General features: G+C 40.3%; 1 protein-coding gene across 2 annotated transcripts in view; it reads left to right on the forward strand.

The window, feature by feature from the left end:
* KIT (KIT proto-oncogene, receptor tyrosine kinase) overlaps positions 1-22,052 on the forward strand; it is an 87,358-nt gene that overhangs the window by 56,282 nt on the left and 9,024 nt on the right. Inside the window, exons 8-14 of one of the 2 annotated variants that reach the window (NM_001166484.1) lie at positions 14,740-14,854; positions 16,539-16,732; positions 17,932-18,038; positions 18,129-18,255; positions 18,529-18,633; positions 18,718-18,828; positions 20,160-20,310. In NM_001166484.1, coding sequence (NP_001159956.1) covers positions 14,740-14,854; positions 16,539-16,732; positions 17,932-18,038; positions 18,129-18,255; positions 18,529-18,633; positions 18,718-18,828; positions 20,160-20,310 — 910 coding nt within the window. The remainder of the gene's footprint in view (positions 1-14,739; positions 14,855-16,538; positions 16,733-17,931; positions 18,039-18,128; positions 18,256-18,528; positions 18,634-18,717; positions 18,829-20,159; positions 20,311-22,052) is intronic. The other variant, XM_005207937.5, reaches the window with a different exon arrangement.

Genomic DNA, 22,052 nt, shown 5'->3' on the forward strand with positions numbered 1-22,052 from the left:
TTGTGTATTTGTAGTTTCCAATTTGTTCTGAATCAATACTTCTTAACAAAATACAGAAAGAACCGGTCACTAGAATAGTGAGATGGAAAAGAACAAAGATATATAAAATCCCAGAATGGATCTTTTTTTTTTTATTACTAGACTCAACAGATATAATTAAGTGAAAGTGCTCCTTCTCAGTGCTTAGTCTTGGCTTCTGTGCTTACATGCTATGCACCAGAACTAGTAGACTGTGGCCATGGTCTACTCCACAGGCCTCACTTTGAGAAGCTTCGTTGTTGGGAATTTTCTAACATTGTGTCATTTGTATCCATCTCTTTCCCTGGCTTCAAGGTCAAGGGCTCATGAAGATCTCTCTCCCCCTTTTTCCTGCTTCCATTTGCCAGTGTGTGGCCTACCAGTCAGTCATGAGTCATTGACCTTAGAAAGACATCTCTGAAGTCACCCTTACTTTTCTCTGGGTGACAAAATTGCTACGTTTTTACTTACCAGCCTAATTTGCCATCCGACAGGATCCATATTAATCACCTCTACTGGTGAACTCATGCCTATTTGAGACTAGAGAGGAAATGGCCTAAACCTTCCCAAATGATTGTTTCTTGGATTCCCTATAATCCTGGGGCCTGGGTCACAAATACTTCTCAGCATGTGCTGAGGTCCTGCTTCAAGCACTGGGCACAAGGATGATGGTGTGCAGTGTCTTCTCTCGTTGGCTGAGCTCTTCAGGGGTCTATTCATTGAAGTCGTTTTATTACAGACACTAAGCTGACTAAAGGCATTTACTTCACTTACCTAACACATTGGAGTTCTTGATCTCTAGATGCTTTGACAGAGGTAGCATTTTTGTGTGAATACTTTATCTGTTTCTTAGGAACTGTGTCCCAGTTGCCCTTCACAGATATAATTAGCTAATTTCTTTGCTGACTTTTTATTTTTTGGATTGAAAAAAAAAAAAACTAGTTGATGCTATCATGGGGCAAGATTTTTTATGTTAAATTTAAAATCAAAAGCTAAAAATAATTTTAAAATTTAAACTTGGACCAGTTGTGTCCATTTTGACATATTATTTTAGCAAGCCAAATGCATATGTAGATCTGCTGCGTGGTTTATTCTGTAAATAAGCTGAGCCCCAGGGGTGAAAGGAACTGTGCTCTGCAGAAACTAGAATGAATAAAAATCAGAATAATAAATGCATGCTGTTAGTGTAGAAATTCAGGCTACTTTTAGTGACAGGGATACATACTTGCTTAATAGATTCAGCCATGAGAAATGCTCAAGGAAATCCTTGATTTTGAGTAGTTAAATATTTGGTAGTTGAAGACTTCATTTGCTTTGAAAATTTGAGAATGTTGTACATGTGTGTGTTTGTGTTTTAATCACTTATGTGGGAGGCTTTAAGAGAAAGCTATATACATTTAAACTTTAAAGTGTTTTAGTACTGTTTTTAGCTTCTCTAACAAGGCATGATTTGCATGGGTCTGTTGACTCAGTGATCTTAAAGGTGGTTTGTAATGGCCAAAAAACAAAACAAACAAAAAAATCAGTGATTCTTTGCCTTGAACTTGCATTGCTATAATTATTCTTGAATTGCTTATTGAAGATGTATATAGAAGTCAGATTCTTCATTCTAAAAGGAAGTTTCATATCTTTGAAAACGGCCATTTGTTTCCATTTCAGATCAAAATTGGTGAAAACCAGGGTTTTAGGAACTATAGAACTAACCAAAGGTGTTTTCTTAATACGTGTTACCTGTTCCAAGATTCCTGCAGGTGTGAGAAAAAGTGGTAACACCAAGATTCTGTAGGTTAGGTAGCCTGTGATGGTTGATTAGAAATCTGTGGTCTCTCTGGTGACTCATAGACTTGGAGAATGAATTTAATGGTTGCTGGAGAGAAGGGATAGTTAGGGAGTTTGGGATGGACATGTATACTCTGCTATACTTAAAATATATAACCAACAAGGACCTACTGTATAGCACATGCTGTTGCTGCAGCTGCTAAGTCGCTTCAGTCGTGTCCGACTCTGTGTGACCCCATAGACAGCAGCCCACCAGGCTCCCCTGTCCCTGGGATTCTCCAGGCAAGAACACTGGAGTGAGTTGCCATTTCCTTCTCCAATGCATGAAAGTGGAAAGTGAAAGTGAAGTCACTCAGTCGTGTCTGACCCTCAGCGACCCCATGGACTGCAGGCTTCCAGGCTCCTCCGTCCATGGGATTTTCCAGGCAAGAGTACTGGAGTGGGGTGCCATTGCCTTCTCCGATAGCACATGCAACTCTGCTCAATATTATATAGCAGCCTGGATGGGAGGAGAGTTTGGAGGAGAATGGATACATATATTGGAGAAGGGAATGGCAATCCACTCCAGTATTCTTGCCTGGAGAATCCCATGGACAGAGGAACCTGGTGGGCTACAGTTCATAGGGTCGCACAGAGTCAGACACAACTGAAGCGACTTAGCACGACATGGATACATATATGGCTGAGTCCCTTCACTGTTCACCTGAAACTATCACAATATTGTTAATCGAGTATACCCCAATAGAAAATAAAAAGGTTAAATTTTTTTTTTAAATGCAAAAAAATAAAATTAGAGAAATCTTACAAATTAGCCAAAAAAAAAAAAAAAAAGGCAGGGCAGGGGGAAAGAAACTTATCTCCTTGGTGATAATAAATGTCATACAATAAAGGCTTTTATCAGATCTAGGACAAATAAAAGGCCAAACATGTATTTTAACCCTAATTAATCCCGATTCTCGACTTTTCTGTCTCTCTTACACACACACACACACACACACACCACATTTTCTTTATTCATTCATCCACTGAAGGAGATTTGCATTGTTTTCATACTTTGTTGTAAAAATCACTGTAGTGAATGTGAGAGTACAGATATCCTTGTAGATAAGAAAAAGTTCTGTGTTGTTTTCCATAATGGATATAGCAATTTATGTTCCCACCTTCCCGTTATGTTAAGGAACCAGGAGTTTTATTTTCTCCTCATTTTTGCCTATACTTGTTTTGTGTTTTTTTGATGATAACCAGGTTGACAGATTTGAGGTGATAGCTCATTGTAGTTTTGATTTGCCAGTAACCTAGATTGACACTAGTAGCATTACATCAATAAAATGTTATTTGGTAGCATTTCCACATCCACATTATGAATTTAAAATTTGTAGCAAATGGTATTTGGAGTTTTCTCTTCAATCTCAAAGATCTGTCCTTTAATGACAGACCTGTTTCAGCTTCCCTGGTGGCTCAGACAGTAAAGAATCTGCCTGCAATGTAAGAGACCCGTGTTTGATCCCAGGGTCAGGAAGATCCCCTGGAGAAGGGAATGGCAACCCACTCCAGTATTCTTGCCTGGAGAATCCCATGGACAGAGGAGCCTGGCGGGTTACAGTCTGTGGGGTTGCCAAAAGTCGGACACAGCCGAGTGACTAACACTTTCACCAGTTGAGTGAAAGAATGGTGGTACTCAGGTGGTGGTGCGTAATGGCCAGTAGGACAAGAAAAGTCTGGAGAATGAAAGGGCTTGCTTTTCATCTTTAGGCTTACATGGAACACAAATGATGTTAAGCTCCATTGGATATCCACGTGACTGCTGAACTCTACACGAAATTCTCAGAATCACCAGTTTCCCTTCATTTATGGCAAAGTGTTAACAGAGGGGTTGAAACAATTTAAGGAAATGCTAACTAATGTATTATTTCTAAACCACTGCATCACATAATTAACATCCTGTCTGGTATAAGAGATTATTTATAGATCATACAGTATACCCAAATCAGTCAAAGTAATAAATCATTTAGAATGAGGCCTTTTGATGGGAATGTTCCCCTTGACCACATCTGCAGAATCTGGGCTGCTTTTTATATATTTGTGGTCGCTAAGTCATGTCTGACTCTTTTGCAACCCCATGGACTGTAGCCCAACAGGCTCCTCTGTCCATGGGATTTCTCAGGCAAGAATACTGGAGTGGGTTGCCATTCCATTCTCCAGGGGATCTTCCCAACCCAGGGACTGAACCCACGTCTCTTGTGTTTCCTGCATTAGCAGGCAGATTATTTTACCACTGAGCCACCTGGGAAGCCACCTTCTCCAAAGGATCTTCCCAACCCAGGGATCGAACCCACGTGTCTTGCAGATTCTAAACCACTGAGCCGCCAGGGAAGCCCATTTGTGGTCATAGTTAAATCCAGTTATGGATGGCTAGACCATCCTTCCAAGGAGAAGCTCCCCAGTGTGGAATACCCTGCAACACCTTGGGCAGCCCACCATTTGCCACAGGTGAGTGTAGGGCTGTCAGGACAGCCTTGTAGCTAGATGGCTTTGGATAGCCTGCTTGCCAGCCATCTGAGTCACCCACCTGGCTGCAAGTCTCAGTGATTATATTTAGGGTAAAAGTAATACTATCGGGTTTGGGGCATCTTTCCAGATCTTCATGAGTCAAGAGAGCAGAGTCATTAGGACTTTGCGTTTTTGGAAGATGGACATGTTTTCTAACGTCTTAACCATTTTTAAAAGTGATAGGACCTTCCAAACATTTGAGTGTCCAAATCTTACTTGTGTTAGAGGCTAAAATTTTGAGACTTAATGCTAACACACTTACCAAGTTTTGCTTGAGAGGCTTTGCTTTTTAGTATTTTTCTTTTCTTTTTTCTGGTTAGGTGGATTCTATTTGACCTACTTCTGTATTAAATTATTGGAGTTCTTCAACATTAAATAAAGCTAGTGCTACAAAGATAAGTGCTAAATAAATCAGAACTCCTTTCTGATTTATTTACTTGCTTTTCTGAGTTTGCTGTAAGACTACCACAGTATACCCAGAATGAGGCCTGGTTTGTGCAAACACTTATACACATTTGTTTTTAGATTAAAACAATGTTTTCATATTACAAAATTGTTATATGACAGGTGTGATAACTGGAAATTATAAGTAGGCAGAAATAAGACTGAAATAAGTTTAAATTCTTCCTTTTAAAGTTGATTTACATTTTATGGATTACCAGTGTTAATATATCTCTTAATATATATCTTTACAGACCACTTAAAAAAACTTTTTCTGGGGGGGATGACAAAATGAAGTTCTTTTGCATCACCTTGTGTTTTGGTGCTGAACGGTGAACGCATTGTGAGCCGTTTTCCATGCCGTGATATTTCTTCTACAGTGCTGTGCTTAGTTGCTCAGTCGAATCTGACTCTGTGACCCCGGGGCTGTAGCCCACCAGGTTCCTCTGTCCATGAGGATTCTCCAGGCCAGAATACTGGAGTGGGTTGCCATGCCCTCCTCCAGGGGATCTTCCCAACCCAGGGATTGAACCCAGGTCTCCAGCATTGCAGGCGGATTCTTTACCATCTGAGCCACCCAGGAAGCCCAAATATCACTTTGCTTTCTCCTTGCATGGATATTTCATGATTTCCTTAACCATTTCATGATTTCCTTAACCATCAGATACCAGTATCTGATACCATTTTGAGACATTGTGGTGTATGAGGTGGAACTCTGAAATGATATGATTGAATTTTAAAAGAAATCTATTAAATGATTATTTAAAGTTTATAATTATCTTATTTAATCTCAAATGAGCAACCTTACTCTAGTGGCAGGAAGTCAATGAGGTTATCATCTGTCATTGTCTTTCATGCTCCTGTATCTTGAACATATGTCTAGGAAGATAAGCTGTGCTGGCTTGCAGGACAGTTCCAAATTAAGAAATAATGTTAGTATGGGTAGTTAATCTATGTAAAAATAGTTTCTTGTCTTTCTACATTAATTTTTTTATAGGTAATTTGAGATACTTGACAATATCTGAAGTCTGTTTTTATTTTCTTTTCCTGAACTTGAAATGAGTTTTTGTTCTTAAATTTCTTGGGAATTATGAGTGTTGTTTTTGATGTGACACTTTAATATCTTCTCCTTATGTAGAGGATCTCTGTGGTTGCAAGAATTGCTATAGACATTTAAACTGGAAGAATAAAGGAATATCATGGCAACCTACTTTTAAAGTGGAGTTTGAGTCTCTTGTATTTTGAAAAAATTTAGGTGTGTTGGCATGATTTTTCTTTCATGTCTCCTAAGAAACTTGGTGGTCTGGCTGGGTGTGTAGCTAATTTGGGGGATCTATTATGATTATACAGTGGAAGTGAGAAATAGATTTAAGAGCCTAGATCTGATAGATAGAGTGCCTGATGAACTATGAAATGAGGTTTGTGACATTGTACAGGAGACAGGGATCAAGACCATCCCCATGGAAAAGAAATGCAAAAAAGCAAAATGGCTGTCTGAGGAGGCCTTACACATAGCTGTGAAAAGAAGAGAAGCAAAAAGCAAAGGAGAAAAGGAAAGATATAAACACCTGAATGCAGAGTTCCAAAGAATAGCAAGAAGAGATAAGAAAGCCTTCTTCAGCGATCAATGCAAAGAAATAGAGGAAAACAACGGAATGGGAAAGACTAGAGATCTCTTCAAGAAAATCAGAGATACCAAAGGAACATTTCATGCAAAGATGAGCTCGATAAAGGACAGAAATGGTATGGACCTAACAGAAGCAGAAGATATTAAGAAGAGATGGCAAGAATACACAGAAGAACTGTACAAAAATGATCTTCACGACCCAGATAATCACGATGGTGTGATCACTGGCCTAGAGCCAGACATCCTGGAATGTGAAGTCAAGTGGGCCTTAGAAAGCATCACTATGAACAAAGCTAGTGAAGGTGATGGAATTCCAGTGGAGCTATTCCAAATCCTGAACGATGATGCTGTGAAAGTGCTGCATTCAATATGCCAGCAAATTTGGAAAACTCAGCAATGGCCACAGGACTGGAAAACGTCAGTTTTCATTCCAATCCCAAAGAAAGACAATGCCAAAGAATGCTCAAACTACCGCACAATTGCACTCATCTCACACGCTAGTAAAGTAATGCTCAGAATTCTCCAAGCCAGGCTTCAGCAATATGTGCACCGTGAACTTCCTGATGTTCAAGCTGGTTTTAGAAAAGGCAGAGGAACCAGAGATCAAATTGCCAACATCCGCTGGATCATGGAAAAAGCAAGAGAGTTCCAGAAAAGCATCTATTTCTGCTTTATTGACTATGCCAAAGCCTTTGACTGTGTGGATCACAATAAACTGTGGAAAATTCTGAAAGAGATGGGAATACCAGACCACCTGATCTGCCTCTTGAGAAATTTGTATGCCAGTCAGGAAGCACCAGTTAGAACTGAACATGGAACAACAGACTGCTTCCAAATAGGAAAAGGAGTTCGTCAAGGCTGTATAATGTCACCCTGTTTATTTAACTTATATGCAGAGTACATCATGAGAAACGCTGGACTGGAAGAAGCAGAAGCTGGAATCAAGATTGCCAGGAGAAATATCAATAACCTCAGATATGCAGATGACACCACCCTTATGGCAGAAAGTGAAGAGGAATTCAAAAGCCTCTTGATGAAAGTGAAAGAGGAGAGTGAAAAAGTTGGCGTAAAGCTCAACATTCAGAAAACAAAGATCATGGCATCCGGTTCCATCACTTCATGGGAAATAGATGGGGAAACAGTGGAAACAGTGTCAGACTTTATTTTTCTGGGCTCCAAAATCACTGCAGATGGTGACTGCAGCCATGAAATTAAAAGACGCTTACTCCTTGGAAGGAACGTTATGACCAACCTAGATAGCATATTCAAAAGCAGAGACATTACTTTGCCAACAAAGGTTCGTCTAGTCAAGGCTATGGTTTTTCCTGTGGTCATGTATGGATGTGAGAGTTGGACTGTGAAGAAGGCTGAGTGCCGAAGAATTGATGCTTTTGAACTGTGGTGTTGGAGAAGACTCTTGAGAATCCCTGCAAGGAGACTGCAAGGAGATCCAACCAGTCCATTGTGAAGGAAATCAGCCCTGGGATTTCTTTGGAAGGAATGATGCTAAAGCTGAAACTCCAGTACTTTGGCCACCTCATGTGAAGAGTTGACTCACTGGAAAAGACTCTGATGCTGGGAGGGATTGGGGGCAAGAGGAGAAGGGGACGACAGAGGATGAGATGGCTAGATGGCATCACTGACTCGATGGACGTGAGTCTCAGTGAACTCTGGAGTTGGTGATGGACAGGGAGGCCTGGCGTGCTGCGATTCATGGGGTTGCAAAGAGTCGGACAGGACTGAGCAACTGATCTGATCTGATCTGATTCAATCACTGAACTGATTGGAGAACAGGATAACCTATCTAGATCATTAGGCCCTTTGTTGGTATGATCTGGCCATTATTTCATGTTTATGGTGCGAAAGCAGGAGAAGAGGTTTGTAACTGCCTACTTCAGTATTCCTGGGCCTTCCCTGATGGCTCACACAGTAGAGAATCTACCTGCAATGCAGGAGACCAGGTTCATTCCCTAGGTCTGGAATATCTCCTGGAGAAGGGAATGGCCACCCACTCCAGTATGCTTGCCTAGAGAATTCCATGAATCTGGTGGGCTACAGTCCATGGGGTCAGAGTCTGACCCGACTGAGACACTTCACTTTTTCATTTTCAAACTTCAGCTAGAATTGACCCAGGCCCTGGGACATACTTTTCTAAAAATAGCCTGAGGAGTCGCTTTCATGTGAGTGGAACTGCTGCTCTGTGGAAATTTCCTTTCCAATTGAGCCCCATGTGTTTTAACATCAAATTAGTCCCCTTTGGTTACAGATGTATACACGGTCACCTATAATGTATAGTGGAAATTTAAATTAATCCAAGAATAGGTATGTAATTTTTCAACGGGCATTGTGTTAACCCTTCTCTTCCACTTCTAAATTAATGTGGCAAATGAATCCACTACTTATACAGAGTAGAAAAATAGCACCTTATCACATGTCTGCACTCCTAGGCAGCAAGCTGGACTGCGTTGTAACATGTGTACACATCCCCGCACCCCAACCCCTGGGTCACTGGCGATGGTGCTCTTGTAAATTGAGCACAGTGATTCTGGCTGAGAAAGGCTTTCTCCAAGTAGTTTCATCATTTTTTGTAAAGCTAACTTCTAGGATAGGGAGATCTTTTTGATGGCTGTTTAGAATAAGGATTGACAAACTGTAGCCTTCTGGCCAGATTTTACAAGTATCCTGTTTGTGAATGGCTCATAATCTAAGAATTTTTTTTTATTTCTTTGGGATGGGTGGGAAGTAGGAATGATTTTAAAAAACAAGATTTGTGAGATGTGAAAAAGTCAAATTTCAGTGTGTGTGAATAAAATTTTAGTGGAACACAGCCTTGCACATTTGCATACATGTCTGTGGCTACATTTGTGGCAGAATTGAGTGTATGTAAGAGAGACTCATAACCCCTAAAATGTAGAATATTTAGTTTCACCTTTCACATCAAAAGTTTGCATACTTTTTATTTAGGACATCACTTTATTAGGAGAATGATTTTTTTTTAATGATGGACATTCTGCAAAACATAACTCGATGCAGAAGACTGTAGTTGGAAGTTTTGTTTAGTTGGTTAAATGAATTTCTGTTAAAGTACTCACACACCAGTTTGTAGATGTCTTTAAGAAAGTATAAAACAAAATGTAATTTCTTTCATTTTTTTAATTGAAATATGGTTGATATAGAGTGTTTTGTTAGTTTCTGGTGTACAGCAAAGTGTTTCGGTTCTGTGTGTGAGTGTGTGTATATATTCTTTTTCATATTCTTTTCCATTATGATTTATTGCAGGATACTGAATATAATTCCCTATGCTATACAGTAGGATCTTGTAGTTTATTTTGTATATATTAGTATCCAAAATGTACCTTCAAAATATCTGTTCTGGAGATTTTTTTTTAAGTATAATACTCCTTTTATAGGTAAAAGTTAACCGGAGTTTTTAAATACTTTTTTAGTTGATTTAAATTCCTATATTATAATGATATTATGGCAGGAATGTGGATTTGACACAGATCCAAATTAGGATAGTGACAAATTGCTACAAAGCATCGCTGTCTTGCTGTTAAATATCATCAGACCTGCAATTGTAAAAACAAATTCGTCCTTGTGGTTCCTTTTCATTTAGTCTTTTGTTATATGGGCACTTGGGCTTCCCAGGTGGTTCAGTGGTAAAGAATCCACCTGCCAATGCAGGAGATACAGGTTCAATCCCTGGGTCAGAAAGATCCCCTGGAGAGGGAAATGGCAACCCACTCCAATATTCTTGCCTAGAAAATCCCATGGACAGAGGAGCCTGGCAGGCTACAGTCCCTGGTGTTGCAGAGTTGGACACACGCATGTTCACACACACACACACACACACACGGACACACACACACACACACGGACACTAAAGTCTGAGTTCTTTGCTGATTAGAGAGTGTAGGCAGATGTGTGTTTGTAGCAAGAGTTGGTGGAGTCAGTCAGGGTAAGCCAAAAACTATGCTCATCTCTTTCGCACCAGTTACTTGTATACCTCCTCCCACCCCCAGCCCCCCAGCTCCTATTATCTGTGCTGTATTTTTTAAAATTCAACTTGTTCTTGCCTTCCTTACGGACCTGATGGTGGTGAAAAGGAATTTTTTTTAAGATCATATATCTGTGGGATAAATCAGCAAATGGTTGGGGTTTTTAATTGCATGAGCACTAAATTCTCAGAAGAGTTACAAGCACTCTGAAATCTGCCTACAAGCTGATCAGTGTTGTCGGAGATGCCAGATGACTCAGGTCCACAGTGCTTTGAAAGGAGACAAGGCTATTTTTTTATCTCTACAGGAAATACATAACTTACACACCTCTTAGGCTTATCTAAACCTCCAACTTGGGAGGATTTAGGGAATGTGTCATTTGGTATACTGCTGATTGCAGAATATCTAAGAAAACACAGCTCAGATTTAACCTGGTGAATTGCAGGGAGTTATGTATCTTTAAAAGCAAAATGTATATTTAATGACTTAGACGGTGCGTTGAGGCACTTACAAAATGCAGATGAGCCCAGATTTTCATTTTTAGGAATCAGAATTATACCTAGCTCATTCTTTATGCATTAAACATGTTCTTGTGCAACTTGCCACGTATAGCCCAAGCTGTACTCGTGTAATTTAGCCCTTTCAGAATGAAGTCTCTTGTCACCAGCATTAGGGACAGGGCTGGAATTAGGATGAGGCAAGAGAGATGCCTAGGGTGCAGAATTTAAGGAGGTGCTCACTCTTGGTGTCTACCTGAATCTGCAGGGCCTGGAGGATGAGAGCCTTCTTAAATTCCTCACCTTCGGTGTTTTTCTTGCCACATCCTTGTCTTGGCCCTGATGGGGTCCCTTGAAGATTCTCTAAAATAACCCCATTCTGGGTCAGATTCTCAAATTACTTAATCTTGGGGGAGGTGAGGTGGGCCAGGAATGTGCTTTTTAACCTCATCTCTCTGTGCTTCAAATGCACCTTGAGGTTTGAGCGGCCCTCTGAGCCTGGTTGGCCAGCTTACGAGCCAACAGGACAAAAGCTGCTTGGCTTGCCTCAGGTTATAGTTGGGATAGTAGCTTAAAAATGTGCCTGATTAACCAGCACACAGGAACAAGTAGGCCAGCCGGACCACACTGTTTGCCAGCCCTGGCCATTGTATAACTGCTACCAGGTGTCACGCTGGAAGGCTTGGATCTTAGGGCACTTGTAACCAAAGGTAAATGTAGTTGATTATGTAATTTTCAGCTGTTCCAATTTTTAAATTAAAAATGTTTTATAAGTTTATTATTAGCTGTGCTCATTATAAAAAAAAAATTAGAAAATAAGTCAGAAGAATGAAACAGATATTGATGTATAACTCTACTACCCAGATATAACAACTATAAACATAATGCACCCTTTCAGCCCCCTCTTTTTTTTCCTACTGAGTAATAGTTAATTCCACTAAAAATCCAGCATGTAGCATTAGGAACAATGAATGACAAGAAGAAGGTTGTTATGAGGAAATCTGTCTTATATCCAGTTGTCTTTGCTATCTGTGTGTGGACCTTCTCTCCTCGTTAATCTCAGTATGGAAGAAAAAAATCCACATGGCCAGGTTTATGTGCGGATTTCTTATCTCGTGGCCCACTATTGCAAAATGGTGTAACAGGAAAGTCACCATAGGCTGTTATTCCAGGTCCCTGCTTGTGACACTAATTGAATTCCTTTGGAATTTGAAGGACTTGTTTCTTTGGGAGGACTTAATAATTAACAGCTCTTACTGTGTGTCTGCCATAGGTCAGACTCTGCTAGGAGTCAGAAGTACAATCGGTAAGACATGGTCCTTGCCCTTGAGAACAGTCGGATGGAGGCAGACCAGGATATTATAGAAGTGCGTCAGGTGCTCTGAAGTGCTTCGGGAGTAGGGAAGCGAGACCAACCAACTTGGCTTTGGAGAGTTGAGGATGGCTAGGAAAAGGAGATGACACTTGAATTGAGTCCAGAGAGACCTGCCGTATGGCGCCTGCCGTCTTCAGCAAATAGCATTCTTCTAAAGTTCCACTATTTTCTGTGTTATGTCCTACTTTTCAGCCTGGTCACACAGTTGCCCATGATAATTAAATGAAACTTGCCAGATGGATGCTTTCGCAAGACGATGGCTTGTCTTCTTGCTCTATTTGTGAAAGCTGGCGTTGGATCCAAACTCTCAAGGATGCCCCTACCTTGAGATTGCTTTTGGAGTGTTGCTCTTTTGTGTGTATTAGCCAAATGGCCTGCCCGTCAGCAGGGCCAGGTTGAATGACAGGTGGGTGTGCCATGCATGCAGACACTTTGATCCCTGCCAAGCCATTTTGCCTGCAAGGAGATGAGGTGCTGAGAGGTTGTTCTACAAAGATGTCATTTATCAGCGTTACCTTCCTTCGAAGAAATTAGTTTCTGACCTGTTGGCCTTTTCCTCTGACCAAATATATTTTTTCTATCAGTTGCAATGTAATCAATGTCAAATTCCCAGTTCTTTGGGTTAAAACACATACATGTTATCATGCTGTCTTAAGCAGTTTCTCTTCAATATCTAATATCTTTAGATATTGAAGAGAATATTTAGAATGACCAATACAGTTAACTTAATTGGTACCAAACTTGATTAACCTAGGAAGGTGGGTACTCTAAGGAGAAAAAATAATAAATGAGTAATAAATTAGTAATTAATACTTTTTATAAAATATTTAAAAAATTTATTTACTGGCTGTTCTGGGTCTTAGTCAAGGCATGTAGGATCTTCAGTTGCAGCATGTGGGATCTAGTTCCCTGACCAAAGATCAAACCCAGGCCCCCTGCACTGGGACATGGAGTCTTAGTCACTGAAGCACCAGGGAAGTCCCATTAATTAATGCTTTTACTGTTTGATTTCTGTGAATCATTCTGGATTCTTTGTCAAGAATCATTTCATTTCATTGTCACAACATCACTATGAAGAATTCCTGTTGTTACTATTGTTATTCCCATTGGCTACCCGGAGACTTGGTGGAGAGCAGAGATCCACCAAGAGCCAGAGCTTGGGTACAGTTCTGTCTACCACACGCATGGCCACCCGTAGCTCTGTGCACAGGCTTGGGGTCGGCACCTGCGATGCTGTACCAGGGATGCGGGATGAGCTCATCACCGTCCCTGCCATCAGATGCTTCCAGTGTGGTTTACTCATTCTCAGAGGGTTTGAATCCTTCAAGTGTATTACCAGTAGAACAGCTGAATGTAAGTTCTTTTTCTGTTCACTAATCTCAAGAATTTGCAGGGTACCTTTGATTGAATATCAGTTGATTATTATAGTTACACAGAAATGTCAAATGAGAGCATTCCTGCTGATACAGTTCACTTTTTCAGTGATTGTACTCAGGTTTAGACATATGTATGAGTAAAACTCTTGGGCTGGTTTCCTCTTCTAATTTTCTATTCCTATTTTGCATTTGAAATAAAAGTTGGGAGTTAAAAGCCCATATTGTGTTTTACTCTGGTGTTTTGGCTTCTCTTTAAAGGGGTGATTCAGCTCCTTGTCTGCACCATCCCTTCCACCCCCCATCAAAAAAAGGAGGGGGGACATTTCCGAGGGGGGGGGATCTTCTCTTTTTCCGTAACCCCTCCTAATTTCTTCTAGTTCCTGCAATAACTTGACATTCCAATGAGATCCTGATGGCAGGAATACTTTAATAAACAGTGTTGTTGTTAAGTCACATCTGACTCTTGGCAACCTCATGGACTGCAGCACATCAGGCTTCCCTGTCCCTCACTATCTCCTGGGGTTTGTCCAAGTTCATGTCCATTGAATCGGTGATGCCATTCATCCATCCATCTCATCCTCTGCCACCCTTTTCTCCTCCTGCCCTCAATCTTTCCCAGCATCAGGGTATATTCGAATGAGTCAGCTTTTCGCATCAGGTGGCCCAGAGTATTGGAGCTTCAGCATCTTCACCTGTTAGACAGTTGGGAACCCTGGAATCCTGATTAGAACCCATCTTTCAGGTTCCCCATCCCTGGGGACAGAAACCTTGCCAGGTGGTCCTGCAACCTCAGTCATCCCTGAGGCAGGGAGAGCTCAGAGACCCCCACATCCACAGGATGAACAGTCCACACGGGGGCTGGGTAGCTCTAACCGGGAAAGCCTTTTTCTTGGTCAAACCTTCACATCCGTCTACCTGTACCTTCCATTCTCTGGTTCACATTCTCCCCTTTGAGCAACATGTTCCCTCAGGGTCCCCTTAAGCTTTGAGAAAGTTTTTAAAAATTCAGAAATTGTGGAGGGAGCCTTGGTGAGGTTTTCCAGCAGTCTGACATACGGCCACTTCTCTCTTCCTCCAGCAAAACCAGAAATCCTGACGCATGACAGGCTGGTGAATGGCATGCTACAGTGCGTGGCCGCAGGGTTCCCGGAGCCAACCATCGATTGGTACTTTTGTCCAGGAACTGAGCAGAGGTGAGATGATTATTTTGGCTACCACTTAATACTCATCAGGAAAAGACTGCAATTCAGTTGAATTTCAAATATGTTTTCAAAGTATTTTTTTTTAAACTTTGTTTTGATTAATTTTTTTCTATCTATGTGGCTTTTTAGAGAGCATAATTGCTCTATTTTTCTTGGTAGACATTAATTTTGTTTGCTGAAACATGATTACTGAACGACGTCTTTATTTTGGTGGTTATCTTTTGGATTTATCATGCAATTTCCAGCCTGCAGGTAGATAAAGCAATTTCCCAGGACAGAGTAATTAGATTTCCAATATATACACAGGAGGTAATATGTGTGGGAAATGTGACTGTAGTTATCATGAAAAAAATTACCTCAGAAGTTAATTGCCAAGTTACCAAAAAAGTAATGATCGCACAATTACCATACATATGGTGCTGGGGAGCTACATGTTTTAAAAAGGTTTTCTCCTTGATGAGGTGCTCAGCTCCTGAGTGGAGCGCATCTGGAATTGTACTTCCTCTCTTTCACAATCCACACTTAAGCCTTAAATTGTCCTTTCGCATTACCTGAAGATGAAAATGGGGTCAGCTTCACTGTTTTTATCCATCAAATGCTATTTTACGCTCAGGCTTTAAAGCCCAGTGTAACATCACAATTGAGTAGTCATAATAATAATAGAAATTTTATTTTTCACAGAATAGCTCTTTAAAAAAAAAAATAAACAGCAAGTTGGAGAGGTTACATAAGACTGTTGTTTTCAGCTGGGTTTTAGTTGAGTGTTTACTTTGGGGGAGAAGGAGAGAGGTTCAAGACCCCTGGAAAGTTTGCCCACAGGGGACACAGCCCCAGGAGTTGTAGACATTCGCTGAGAAAATGTTTATGGAATACCAACTGTATGCTGGACATGGGTCTAGTGAACAAAACACACCTGAGTCCCATTAGTGAGTTTATATTCTAGTGAGTAGAGATGGATAGAAGACTGACAACTACCATATGCAGGTGTTACGAGCTAAGGGAGAAAGCCAGGTATGGGAACAAAATTGCTAGGCATGTGCGGGGGATAATTTAAAATACAGTCATCTGAGTCTGGTTCCTGATGATCTTTGCCACCTGGAGTTCATTCAACCCAGCAGGCACTATCTCCATCTCCCTCCATGGCACTTCGAGCCAAAGCACCCTCACTTCCGGGGTGTGGGGGTGGCCCTGTCTTCATCCTTATAGACTTTATTGCTTTCCTCCTCCGCCGTCTTCCTTTTCAACCCTGCATACATCTGTTCACAATTACTCTATTTATAAATGGCTGCTGTGCAGGAATGGGAGCCAGCCGTCTTACTGAATTCATCTCTAATCCTTTCAGTAACCCTCCAAGATGGGTATTACTACCCCAGTTTTACAGCTGTAGGAACTGAGTCTTGGAGACTTTTAAGTACTACTCACAAGTCAACAGAGTAGGTGTTTGAGTCCGGATTTCAAACCCACATCTCACCTCAAAACCTCTTCTCTTCCTCCTCTTCGAAGTGCTTTTCTTGCTCTCAGTGCCACAGACATGTTCATTTGTCATCACACTTCCACTTGTAAAAGGGAGTATCTGATTATGAATCTCTGACTTGGTTTTAAAAGTATGCCGTATCCGATGCCTTCAGTTGATTTTCTCTGAGAGTAAGTCTGGGCCGCTGTTTCTCCCACCTAGGTGTTCTGTTCCCGTTGGGCCAGTGGATGTACAGATCCAAAACTCATCTGTCTCACCATTTGGAAAACTAGTGGTTTATAGCACCATTGATGACAGCACATTCAAACACAATGGGACGGTGGAGTGCAGGGCTTATAACGATGTGGGCAAGAGTTCTGCCTCTTTTAACTTTGCATTTAAAGGTAACAGCAAAGGTATATTTCTTTTTAATCCAATTTAAGGGGATGTTTAGACTCTGCCTGCCATGTCAATCATGACTTTTAAGTCCATTCCATCACTGGCATGTCATTTCCGGTAATATCTACATTACGCATGTGATTGTCATCAAATGTACTAAGTTTCATTCTGTGCTAGTTTGTTAATAAAGTGTGTGCAGTAACCATGCACTTTATGTGTTATATGTATTATGTGTGTGCACATATGTATATATGTGTGTATGCATGTGCATGTGTGTATATATATAAAATTGTGTATTTCCAACTGTTTCCATTAGAAAAGGGTAGAGAAATAAAATAGGGGAAGTAGATTTACCTTATACCCAAACAGAATCGGAATTAAGGACAATTAAAAAATATAAATTCAATTAAAAATTATTTAAATTGTTACTTAAAATCAGCTATTTTAACACATCACCAGATACCATGTTAGAAAGTTAACATTAACTTTTGTGAAATCATGTTAATGAGCTATTTTCTTTTAACATCTTTAAAATCTGATTCATGAATGACTAGCTCTCCCACATAAGTTAAATGATCCTGTAGACAAATTGATGAATTGGTATGAAGTTGGAAGACAAAAGAACTCGGTGCATACATTCGTAGGGTTCAGTTTGTGTTTTCTTCAGTTGGCAAAGACGAGTGCCAAAAAGTGGTATTTGTTCAGTATTTGAGTGATGAGGGGAAGAGTCTTATATTGTTCTTCATCATGGATGTTTTTTTTCCAGGCAGGGCAATGAAAAGAACACTTTAAAAAATGTTTTTCTCAGTTGTGAAAGACACTCAATGCTCCATGTAGAAAATTTGGGAAATACAGGAAAGCATAAAGAATAAAGTAATAAAACATCCATAAAGGAAACATCTTAAAGTTCAAGGCAGGAATTTGAAGTGCAAAGTTCACTCAGATGTCACTTTTTACTGAAAAACTGCCTAACGTTATTCTTGTGCTGTGGAAATCTCAGCTTCTTTCCCACAGTTTTCTGGTTGAAAGTGCTTATGTTAAAAGATCCTTAGAGTAAAATAATAGCCAAGGCAGGGAGCTCAGATGCACCTGGTTTGACTCCTACTGTGATGGGCGGTAGGTAGTGCGGGAGGTGGGTGAGTTGGAGGTGAGAGGTGTTGTGTGATGATCTGATGCAGCTAATAGGTTGTGATTCCACATCCCTCTTTGATTTTAGAACAAATCCATGCTCACACCCTGTTCACGCCGTTGCTGATTGGTTTTGTGATCGCAGCTGGTTTAATGTGTATCTTCGTGATGATTCTTACATACAAATATTTGCAGGTAACCATTTATTTGTCCTCTCCCTCAAATGCTGTAATGGTGAACCATTAACCATTAAAAGATGACTCCTTTCCCTTTCTCCCTCCACAGAAACCCATGTATGAAGTACAGTGGAAAGTTGTCGAGGAGATAAATGGAAACAATTATGTTTACATAGACCCAACACAACTTCCTTATGATCACAAATGGGAGTTTCCCAGGAACAGGCTGAGTTTTGGTCAGTATACTACAGGGGTTTTCCATGACACCTTTTTGTTTTCACATCGCATTGCCTTTAGGGAATCCCAATAACTTTCTTTATTTTATTTCACTTGAAACAATAAGGTTTTTTTCTGTGATTTCACTGCCTTTGGTAGATTTGGCATCAAGTACACTTTAGGGAAGTGTATCTTGACACATTTGTCCCTAATTCCTTTATTGGTTTTGAAATGACACAAATGTTTCTTCAGTTCCACCACCACCATTTATTCCCTTGTCTTCCTTCCTACAGGGAAAACCCTGGGTGCTGGCGCCTTCGGGAAAGTTGTTGAGGCCACCGCTTATGGCTTAATTAAATCAGATGCAGCCATGACTGTTGCTGTCAAGATGCTCAAACGTAAGTTCCTGCAGGCTGTTATGGGTGCTCACCGTCAGTGTCCCAGATTTGCTTTTTGCTAAAATAAGATGTTTTTAATTTTAGCAAGCGCCCATTTAACCGAACGAGAAGCCCTAATGTCTGAACTCAAAGTCTTGAGTTACCTCGGTAATCATATGAATATTGTGAATCTTCTGGGAGCGTGCACCATTGGAGGTAAGGCTGTGGCCAACCTGCCTCTTGTAATTGGTCAAATTATCAAAAGGCGGGAGATTTTGATATGATTTTTGACAATGCTTGATTATAAGCTCCTTGCAGGATTTTGACCCAAATGGTTAACCTCTTGCTGGATTTCCCCCGACCCCCTGAATGTTAAGAATGTATATTTTCATGTATATAAGAATATATGGGGCTTCTCTGGTGGCTCAGATGATAAAGAATCTGCCTGCAATGCAGGAGACCCAGGTTCATGTGTCTTGTTCTTAAGAATTACATTTTGTGTTTATCATCATGGGGTAGAACACCCAGGACATACTGTCGTGTATGTCACACCAGCTTTGACCTCTTGAATATCTTGAGAATGTCTCATCTCCTCCAGAAAGCTTTTCTTTTATCTTGCAAGCTTTTATATAGGCTGGATGACTCTTTAGCCACTAAAGAGTTAATGTTCATCTGCATGCTATCATTAAAAATAGGCCTCCAAGCCTACCAGCCCTCAAATCTACACCAAATGAGCAAAGACTTCACTTTGATAAAATAAGAAATTTCCAGTTTTGAAGCATTCATTAGTCCTCCCATCAAGGCTTTCTACGATGTTTCCAGAAAACATTTTGGTCTAAAGGAACAAAGATGTGTTAAAATGAGCCATTCCTCAAGATCTGGAGAGATCCACGGTCAAGTTGACAGCTTTCTGTAATTTCTTAAAACAGCCCCCATAAATGTTGCTTCACCGACATCATGAATTGTTTATGAGAGATTTTTGCCCAAGTTAATTAGTTGTCTGTTAAATAACTTCAGAGCTATAGTTTTTTAGGCTTTTACAACAGGGAAAGAAAACAAATTCAACTGATAGAGCCCCAAACACATGTGATGGCCCTGCTTTTCAGGGTTTCTCCCACCTTCCAGTCTCAGCTGGTGGTTCCGATGGTTGCTTTTCCTATTATGCTGCCATTTGTGCTTATGCTCATCATCATTTCCATAATGACATTACAAAAGGCGTGAAGCCCCCTCTGTAAACAGAAGTGAATCAGAGGACTCACGTAGGAAGCTTGATAACTAATGATGAAAGCTGTAACTTCTGTCTAAAACCAGCAGTCACACCTGACCCCTAATCAGGCAGAAATTCAGGTTACAAAGGTTGTTTAGTTTTACTCCACAGAATCCCGCGTTCTGCTAAGCCATGTTCATAGATAGGATTGTACTCGTACTTGGTAGGCTTAACATTGACCCTGAATGTGAATGGCTGTGATTGCCACTGAGTATTTTTATGGAAGACTGGGTGGTCTGTATATCTTACCTCCCTCTAACTTTCTCTTAAATGCTCATAGGGCCCACCCTGGTCATTACAGAATATTGTTGCTATGGTGATCTTCTGAATTTTTTGAGAAGAAAACGTGATTCATTTATTTGCTCAAAGCAGGAAGATCACGCCGAAGTGGCGCTTTATAAGAACCTTCTTCATTCAAAGGAGTCTTCCTGGTAAGACTGATTTACATAAATAGCTGTTGATAGGCAGTTCATGGGGTCATAAGGGTTTGCAATCAAGGCTGATTCTTTAAAAAAGTGAACTGAGGTACTTTGAGGTGCAAAATCAGAATTATTAAATCATTTAAATGTGATTAACGGTTTAGAAAGTTCAAACTGTTTTTACAGATTCAGATAGTCTTGAACTTAAGTTTTTGTTGATTTTTATAAATGTATCTTTAGTGTTTTTCTGAACTTTAGTTCTCTTTAGTTGAATGAATTCTGTACCTGTTTCTCTTAGAATGGTTCTTTCCTGTGTGTCGTTCTTTTTATACTGTTGAGCCAGGGTCCTGTATGATTTCTGTACCTGTTTCTCTTACCGTGGTTCTTTCCTGTGTGTCGTTCTCGTTATACTGTACAATAGGGTCCTATATGCATCTTTAGAGTGAGAGACTGTTTATAGGGAACATGGGAAAGGCTGCCAAGTTGTCACAGTGAATTCCTTTAACAGAATGGCAGAGAGCTCCAAACAGCTCTCTGTACCGAGGTTTCTCACCATCTACCTCCGAATTATTTCTGTATTCCTTGCCCTCTTTTTCCTTAACTTAGGTTATCAAGAGGCACAACTACTGTAGCACATTTTTAAAAATTCTGCACCTTATTTTCATCTCTTTTATCCTTGATACCATTCTGAATTTGAATATGTCAAGAGTTTCAAGTTCCTTTAAGAAGAATTGGTGTAGTTTACAATCAGAATAGAATTCTCTGCCATCTTTTGCCTTTTCTTTCTTTTAAGATCCACCATTTAAGATTTTCTAGATTTATGCAGCCCGACAGAATCATAGTCATCATGCCTAATCCCTTATACATTTTATCTCTGCAGTTGTGTGATGGGTTTCCTCTTTCCTTTTTATTTACCATATCCCCTGTATTTTGAGAAGGCAAGACTTTGTCTCCTGAACTTAACCCCAGGCCCTGAAGGAGACCTCAGTAAATATGGTTGATGGGTGATTACCTCTTAAAGGGTTTTTCTGTACCTCTGGCTGAAGTTTTAAACCCTAGATGAAGCTTTTTATTTTTTTTCGATCCTGTAAACTTTGAGTGGTGTCAAGGGGCAGTAAAATACAATGTAAACCAAACCACCTTTGGTCGTTTCCCTAGCACATATGCTCTTTATGTGAATGAATGAACCACTTCGCCTTATTTCTAAACCTTGGCCTCACATATATTTTTTGATTTTCTGAAATAATGGCCTAAATAGTTCAATCCTATGTAGTGTTTTTTGTGCTTTGGGATCCCATATGGGATTGGAACCACCAGCACGCTCTGAAGGAGATTGTTGTCATGGTGTTTCTATGCTAATCAGAAGCAGGAAGTACTAGAAATCTTGAAGACTCTCCAGCCAAATGTTACAGATTCAAGAGGTCCAGATGGTTCAGAAAATCATCCAAATTATTGGTGTTTATCTGAACCAAACTTGGTTTTTTTAAACTATCTTCCATCAGTCGCTATATGTTAACGATCCCTGTCTTCCCCCACTAATAACACATCTCAGGAGCTCTGGTTCTTTGTCTCTTTCTTGTCTCTTTCATCTTATCTCTCTTGAGGCTAATTTAGAGAGTTTGAAGTGATGTGGGATAGTGGTTTTGGTTCTCTGTTTCTCATTAAATCCCTGGTGTAGAGAGATAGGACATTTCTAACCAGAGTCCCCTCTACAGTTGAATACAAAAAAAGGCCATCTAATTCCTAGGGATTGG

This window comes from Bos taurus, chromosome 6 (assembly GCF_002263795.3).
Source record: "Bos taurus isolate L1 Dominette 01449 registration number 42190680 breed Hereford chromosome 6, ARS-UCD2.0, whole genome shotgun sequence".
Taxonomy (NCBI): domain Eukaryota; kingdom Metazoa; phylum Chordata; class Mammalia; order Artiodactyla; family Bovidae; genus Bos; species Bos taurus.